General features: G+C 35.9%; 1 protein-coding gene across 2 annotated transcripts in view; it reads left to right on the forward strand.

Moving 5' to 3' along the window:
* The window catches only part of ST8SIA4 (ST8 alpha-N-acetyl-neuraminide alpha-2,8-sialyltransferase 4), a 114,270-nt gene that overhangs the window by 14,498 nt on the left and 90,883 nt on the right, over positions 1–8,889 (forward strand). For both annotated transcript variants that reach the window (XM_006139790.3, XM_027772455.1), the window contains one exon: positions 4,839–5,096. In XM_006139790.3, the coding sequence (XP_006139852.1) occupies positions 4,839–5,096 (258 nt within the window). The remainder of the gene's footprint in view (positions 1–4,838; positions 5,097–8,889) is intronic.

Below are 8,889 nucleotides of genomic sequence, written 5' to 3' on the forward strand. Positions count from 1 at the left end.
AAAGAGTGTTACCTAGTATGGGCTAGCTGTGTTTATCCTTGCACAAGTGAAAACAAAGCTTAGCAAATTAATTCTCCTGGACTCTGCAGCTGCTATTTAAGGTGTTGAGTGATGGTAAAAAGGAAGTTCTAGTCGAAAATTCAGTTAAAAAGTTTCTGTATAGAATCTATTCCTGTCAGTTTAACTGTCTAAACCAGCCTTTCCGTTTACGTGAGCATTGCCTAAAAAAAATAGTCTTTATGACTGATTTTTAGTCTCACTGAAAGTGAAACACATTTACAGATTCTTCAAAAAGATTTTTTTTTCTTTCATTCTTTTAAGTCTCAAACAGAGAACACAATCTCCTATGTGCACTATTTGGTAGTAACTTGACCACATATTAGAAAAACTTATGTTGGTACAGCCTGAATATCAAACATTAACTTCCGTTGATTCCTATTTCTTTAGAGTCCAAATGTGGAATTGAGTTTTCTTTCTCCCTCTTCAATTTCTAAAGTAATTTCGTTTAACCTGATGTCAAATAAAATTAGATTTATGTCTTATTTTCTGAGTGAAAGTATACATGTTCTCCTTGGTAATACTTAAAAGTGCTTCAGTTCAATATAAGTACAAGTTTTCATGCTTCCAATGACATTTAGCTAATTATATTTAAGTACTAGTTTTCTTTTTTTCTTACATATTTATAGTTTGAATAGCAACCCAGCTTAGCAAATTCATGAAGCTTTTTATAGTCCATCCCATGTATAATCTAAAAAAATGCCTTCACCCTGCTAGGGGGATAAATAAAAACCTTAACCTTTCCTTACTGTTTCCAGAAAGTATTATGTACTTAAGTCATAATATTCATTCATAGTGATTATTTTCAGTCTTTCTTCATCCTACACAAGTAATCTCATCACAGATCATTTTCTATGCATAGATTTGAGCCCTAAAGTGGAAAAGTTTAATTTAGTATAAGAAAAAGAAAATGCTAGAATTGTTCAAGGTTTTTCTCATTTTTTTTTAACTTTAGAAAGCAAATATATCTATGTCTGTCTGTCTATCTATCTATCTATCAATATATATATATTAGCTAGAAGATATGTGTGCTTGCCAGAGAGCGATAGAGAGACAGAGAGGAGAAGAAAAAGCATCCTTCATGGAGAATGATCCCACCATAATCCTTTCTCTTCTCTCTCTCCATCTTTTCAGAATTTTGAGGACACGCGTGTGTGCCCTGCATGTTTCTCAAGCCACAGGGTCTGGGACTCAAATTGCCTGGTTGACCATGTGGGATCTGGCTGCCTTGTCCATCAGGGGATGGACTTGGCTCTGAAAGAAGAAAATTCTATACTATTGCTGAGTTTTGCCTAAGAACCTTTTTACCTTTATATATTTTGATTTCTCTATGAGACTTGGAACTTTTTATTATTTTGAAAAGCACTTTTACTATTTTCCACTGTTTCCAGTTAAAAAAAATAAATTGTTATATAGTATAACATGAATTAAGTATATATTATCATGTGTACTTAATAATATTTAACTCATTAAACACTACTCTTTTCTAAGAATTGTACAATATGTTTTTTAAAACTTTTCTCAGCACTCAGTCTCCTTATTTCTATTATTTTTCTGCAAGAGTGAATAAAATGATGTTCAATTATACTCAGGAACTTTTTTTTAAGAGAGATTTTTGCTATAGGGTGTGTGTGTTTGCCAGAGAGAAAGACAGAAACGGAGAGACAGAAAGTGAGAAATTGCCCCTTGGGGAGATGGCCACTATGCCATCTTTCCTCTTCCATTCTCTTCTCTGGATCTTGGGCACCCATGCACATGCGCTGGCATGAGTTTTACCACCGGTTCCAGGACTCAAACTGAGGTTGACTATGTGGGAGTCCAGCACATAACCATTACACCATATGCTGGTTCCTGAAGATGTTCAATCATACACAGGAACTTAAGTTCCTTTAAGACATGTTTTAAAATATCTTAGCTGTTAACTTTCTATGATAGAATAAAAGTGCTGTTTTTGGAAAGTCCCTCTTGGTATTAGTTGTTAAATATGCAAATATTAACTTTTTTGATAAAGTAAAGGGGATTTTACCTTTTAAACGTCCAAACTACAGAATCTTCTTTCAAATCAGGACCTCCTATCTACTCACTTCAAGGTTGCAAACATGCCACTACTTGTAATCTTCAAATACATCTACAGCAACCCATTTAAATTGTGTTCAAAGGAAATAATAACACCATCTAGTTTGACGCTTTTACCACACTTGTGCAGTTTTCATTTTGAAGTCAGCTTTGTCGTTTCATCAGAAATGAGAAATTTTTGTTGAATATAGGTGTTGGATATTACTTAATTCTACCTCCCAAAATGGTAAATAATAAGTATGTACAAAAGTGTCAAGGTGTTGCCCCCGTTGATGCTAGATTTGAACTTTTGAGAAGAATCATCTGCTTCACATAATGAAAGACTTCTCCATTTTCTGTAATTCATAAGCCCTAAATATGCTCATTTCAACTGTAATTCTTTTTTTCATCTAATTTGTACTTGGTTACGATAATCTATTATGGTGTGACAATACTTCTATTGGTTTTGTTGTGTCATTTATAAAGAATTTATACCGGTTTTCCTGTACAAATTCCACTCTTTATGAACCTGATATTCAGAATATTTGAGAACAATTTTCAGAAACGTAGTCTTTCCAGAGCACTGATGGATTCATGTGTATAAAAACTATCTAAACAAATTTTTCAGTCACTTAGCTTTCTAGTTCAATCATTCATTAAACTGTGGTGTATATAGATAGAGGAAACCAAAATGGAAAAAAAAGAAAGAAAGATAAGAGTTTGTTACTTTCCGTTCCTCTGAATCATACTTCTGGCTTATAAAGTGTGTCGAAGAGTTACTCTTTCTGTGGAGTCAGAGGAGGTGGTCCCATTTTGTGCTTAATAATAAAATTTTCCAGTTGTGATGGGGCCTAAACAATAATAGCATCAGGGGGAAATACCTCCATCATATCTTAAATGCTATAATAATGGCATTGTTTTTATTGCTTTGAAAATACAAGCTGGCAATAAAACTATTTCAGTAAATAATATCCAATTTCCAACTTAGGTCTAGGTAGAACTTTCTCAGATTGCTCCTTGCTATTACATGTTGGATAGCCTGAGGAGCAAACAATTCTAGGCTTTTATAGGCCAGGTTCATCATTTCTTTGTCAATATAATTCCCTCAAAAAAGTACTACGCCCCTGGCTATTTCCTTAGAGTTCTAGGTATAAATGACCCCATCCAAAAATCTCTTCTGGACAGAGTTTTTAAGCCCTTGGTTTTCCTTCGTTTTGATCTGTCCCTTCCTTCTCTCAATTTAATGGCAGCTACTCATAAGTCACTTGAATCTGTAGATTACTGTGGAAAGTCAACATCCCTCTTGCTGCTGGGTGGCTTCTATTTATGGTTGTGTCGCTTGTTAATTGGGTACAGAAACATTTGGGAGGTCCCAATTACTAGACTCTCATACAGTTTAGATTATAGGCCATTTCCAGAGATGTATTCCCTTCCATCTCAGCTTGCAACTTGGCTATTTCATGCCCGACTTCCCCTCTCTTAGTGCCTCGCTAAAAGAAAACAACATACAAACACTTTTATCCAATTCTTCATGAGCAACACATGTATTATATACAAGGCATGACTTCCAAATTGTCACAGCCAACACCCTTACCAGGTCCTTTGCTCTACTGCGGTCATCAGCTTTCTAGGCAGTTAGGTCTATTTTCCCCCTTTCCATAATCACTGTATGCACACATTATTTATTCTGTAGCATCAGACATCTGTTTTTGGTTTATATATTAGGTATGGGATAAGCTAAGCTCTCTCTCAAAAAAAAAAAAAAAAAAAAAAAGAAATTGAAAGAAAAAAGAAACCTTAAAATCCAGTGGCCAAACAAGTAGGAAGTTTATTTTATCTCCAATGTAGTCATGCACGTGACCCATTCATATCCCATTTAAGGAAACTAACTCGCATGACCAAAGCCATCTATTGTTGGCTTTAGAAATTTGAGAATGTCTTAGCAAAGCATCCCTGTGCCTAAAGTAAACTTAAAAGCTTCAAATGCTAGAAGGGGAAGAAAGGACACTATGAACTGTTAGCTCTCTCTCTACCATACACAGTCCAAGGTTTTATCTACCCATTTTTTCTCTGTAATGTACCCATCTTATTTTCTAGGCTCTTGAGCTTGAAGGAAAAAATTCATATACATTTAGTGCTATAGTTTTCATTCTTCTTCAAATAATTATAATATACAAATAATTTATTAGGAAGCCCAATCCTTGTAATAGAGTTAACTATGATATAATATAAAATAATTTTTAGTTATTTCTATTCACTTTAATTAGACATAAAATTTATATATATAATTATTTTATTTAACTTTATTTATTTTTAATTTGACCAGAGAGGGACAGAGGAAAAGAGAGAAAGAGAAAGAGAGAGGGAGGGAAAGTGAGAAAGCAGGCTGCCAAGTCCAAGACTTGAACCATGGTCAGCCAGTGCCTCTACCACCACACCATCTGCTGGCCCAATATTTTTCTATATTTTGATAAATGGAGTGCTTTTTTTTCCACTCTGCAGGTAGGTATATATACTATGTCTATTTACAAAATCATTGCAAAACAATGTAAAAGTGATTTTAAAAAATTCTCTTTCCTGTAGATGCTACTTAATTTGTTGACTTAATTACCATCAGACAATTTTGATTAGTAGTTTCCCAATATGTATTTCATCATATGTTATTTTGTAACAGCCCTTGGATATACTATCCTTAGAGTAAAACTTTGCTTGTATTTTAAATACAGGAAGAACATTCTTCGTTTCTTAGATGCAGAACGAGATGTCTCGGTGGTCAAGAGCAGTTTTAAGCCTGGTGATGTCATTCACTATGTGCTAGACAGACGCCGGACACTAAATATTTCCCACGATCTACACAGCCTCCTACCTGAAGTTTCGCCCATGAAAAACCGCAGGTTTAAGACCTGTGCAGTTGTTGGAAATTCTGGCATTCTGCTAGATAGTGAATGTGGAAAAGAGATTGACAGCCACAATTTTGTAATAAGGTGAGCTTTCTTCTGCTTTTTAGAGATTGTCATTTCTTCAAAGATGTTTTACTTAGAAAACTGGCAGAGATATTAAAGTTTAATATTGATGTTAAGTATTATTAAGAGAGAAAATACTTATCTATGATATCCTCTTCCATGTACTATCCCAAACATACATTTATCTTGAAATAGAAAATTTAAATTATTGTATCATTGAAAGTAAATATCTCATTGTTGCAATGATTCACACCAGCTTTGGAGGGAGGTGCAAATGGCAATATTGCCAAATTTAATACACAAGTAAAATATTTTTGTTAATATCTTTTCTTTGTACTTACTAGTTTTGTGTGCCTTGAGCAGAGATTTTGAAGATTACTATGCAATGATGCAATAGAGACAAGTTAACTTTATGTTTTTACTGATAATTATTTAGCAGAATCTAAGAATACCAAGCTTGTATTTGACACCCTGCTCCTAATTGCCTTCATTACTCTTCATACAATGTATTTTTTTACGTTAGTATACTTCAGTTTTTTAGTATTCTCACATAAGTAAACATGCATTTTTTTTTCATTGAGGGATCAACAGACATTTGATGAGTTATATGTTTGATTAACTCTTTATTAACTAAAAATTTCAACAGTGAAAATGGAAATGTGATCCTATCAGAGGTATTATCAGCTATAATTTCTAATTCTTATATCTTTACAGTTTCATTGCTTGTTTTAGTGCCTTAGAAAAATTTGCTGAATAAGTAAATCAAGTATATTAAAATATGAAGTAGTACAATATAGAGATATATAAGAAAAATATACTGAAATGACATACCGATAAATATTTGAAGTCCCCTGGAGATATTCTGGAATGTAACCTGTGAAAGTATAGATCATGAAAAAAATCTTTCTGGAATAAGGTCTTCATAAATGAAGGTATTTAGCTATGTAAAAATTAACCATAAATAGGCAAATAACATTTCATAGAACAATAGCTATGAAACAATCACACTAGACTATTATTAGGTGAAAACAGTTCACAATGGCAAGTGTACCTGCAAACCTTTTAGGCTATTGGTTTGCCTATTCTCATTAGAGTGCAGAGTTAGAGTGATTTAAAACCAGTCGAAACTTTAAAACCTTTTACACCCTTAAGCTGGCTGGACTGAGAGAAGAACCTGTCTGCATGTAGACATACAAACAAAACTGTATACAAAGAGAAGTAAAAAATATTTTTTGCACAGGTGATAATGGAAGTGGAAGTGATGCACATTAAGCATTGAGGTTGTGTGTGGCATGGCGGTGAAGAGAATCTAAGGCTTCTAGAATTCCTGAAGTAACTAAAGTCACAGGGCAGATAAAATACAGAAGTAAAGATTTTTAAGGTATAGTGAAGTTGTTGCGATCTAAAAAGGGGACTTGAAAAGGCAGTTAATTCTGCAGGAAATCAGGACCCAAATTTGACATGCGCACACTTGCCTGGTATGATTATCCAGCTGCCGGTTCTGGGACTTGAACCATGGTTGGCCATGTGGGAATCCAGCACCTTAACGACTGTACTACTGCTGGCCCTCTTTCTATGTATTAAGAGTGACTAGATGGGACCAGCAGATGGCATAACAGTTACATCCCTGGACGCCCATGTACTTGACCATGGTTCAAGTCCTGGGCATGGAAGCCTAAAACTCACACTGGGCATGTGTGTGTCGTGTCCAAAATCTTGAAAGGAGATGGAGAAGAAGAGATTGTGGCATGACCATACCCCCCGGGGAGGTGATCTCGCTTTCTGTTTCTCTGTCTCTCCGGAGAGTGCACATATCCTGTAGCAAAAAAAAAAAAAAAAGACTGAGTGACCAGTCACTGAATTTGCTGTATATAACAGCCTTTCAATTGGATGTTTCCTGCCTTTTCCTCCTGGAAATTATAAATTATATATCCTGCTTTGTATCTCACTCCCCTGTAGTTGGCTTTGTATCCTCCTCCCCCATAGGTTTCTAAATTCCTGGGCTCTAGTCTATTTGTAAATAAAATTCTGAGTCTATGAAATCTTATAGGCTATATCTCAGATTCTAAAATTAAAGACTATTTTCTCCTTCACTGGCCCTGCAGCAGCAGCGGGCCACCTGGTAGCCTGCCCACACAGTGAGACTATGGACAGTTGGGCATTTGGATTGTACTAAGCTACTCTACTGCTCCTGCTGCAGAACAGCTAGAATCTAGGAACACAGTTAATGTAGATATGCTTTCTCTTCCTTTTATGTCTTTGGCACCTCATGTTATGCCTATTTTCCAAAACCCTTTAGTCCACCTTAGGATAATAAACTCCCATCCCAACCTTGGAATACTCTTCAATCATTTCTACAGTGCCTAAACTCCGTGCTATTCAGTAAACTGACTTGCCTGCTGTATTCCATACTCTGGCTCCAGAAACTTAATCTACCATATTGCTAACTGTCAGATGACTTTGACTGTGTCTTATTGGTTTGGGGCCAGTTTTGTCAACCCACTAGGATCTAATGTTTTAGCAGTATAGTGTCAGAAGCAGCTTTACCATATCTTGAACGGGAACCTTGCTGAAGCCATAGCTACATTCTGACCTAACACTTTTATATGCAATGGCTACTTTACCTTCTCTCAAACTTCGTGAGTGTATTATCTACACATCTGAAATTGAAAAGGGAAAATTCTTTGCCTAGATAGCTAGCAATTTTAGGTAGTATGGAAAAATACTTAGAAAACTTAGAGCATAATGCTGAAATAGTGGAACAACTACTATCTTCTCTTATTGGCAACTTCTGGAGGATTCTGCTTCCTGAAGAAATAAAAGCCTCAAATGGATTTAAATGGACGAATATACATCACAGGGGACCAGCAGTTAGCATAATGGCTATGTCACTGGACTCCCACGTAGTCAACCATAGTTCAAGTTCCGGACCCGGTGGCTTAAACTCACACTGGGCGCGTGTCCGTGCATGCCCAAGATCCCGAGAGGAGAATGGAGGAGAAGAGATTGCGGCGTGGCCATCCCCCCTGGGGTGTGATTTCTCACTTCCTGTCTCTATGTCTCTCTCTGTCTTTCTGGCTAGCGCATGTGCCCTACAGCAAAAACCTCTCCAAAAAAAAAAAGAAAGAAAGAAAAAACTAGTAAAAACCTTAAAAAGCTAGTTAAATTTGTTGGACTTTTTATATATGTATATGTGTGTGTGTGTATAAAAAAATATATATATATTGCTATATATGTATATATCTATATCTATATATAGCTTTGACATCACTATTCATTTTCCAGATGCATTCTTGTATATCTGCAGCCCAATAGAACCTGCCTTCAAATGTTGCTCGATTTCCTACCCAAATCACCTGCACATGAAATGAGAAATTTTAGATTGGAATCGGAAGCTTTGTCTAAATGGGCTATGTTTGGGGAATTCCTTTTCATTGACTCTAATGTAGAAATTTGATGGCCCCACACATATACAATCCCTGCCTTTATGTGATTGTGCCCCTCATCTAGGGGAAGGGATGGCGTCTGTGCTGTCACAGAACATCCTCCCCAGGGACTTCCCTGACTTGGTCTGAAATACCTCTTATCACCTCATCATCTGTCATTATCTCTTTGCCCTTGTTCTTTGCATCATGTGTTTATTTCCCTAACTTTAGTGTGAGAGAGAAACTCTGTCTGCATTGCTCCATTTTTCAGTCTCAGTTCTTTGAAAAGCACTTATCATGTTTATGTATTCTCTTAACATTTGCTATAGGTAGACAGGCAGGCATTAAGAAGGAAAAGAAAGGGAGGGAGGGAGAAGGGAAACAAAAAT

Source organism: Tupaia chinensis, unplaced genomic scaffold (assembly GCF_000334495.1).
Source record: "Tupaia chinensis unplaced genomic scaffold, TupChi_1.0 Scaffold000002_1, whole genome shotgun sequence".
NCBI lineage: Eukaryota > Metazoa > Chordata > Mammalia > Scandentia > Tupaiidae > Tupaia > Tupaia belangeri.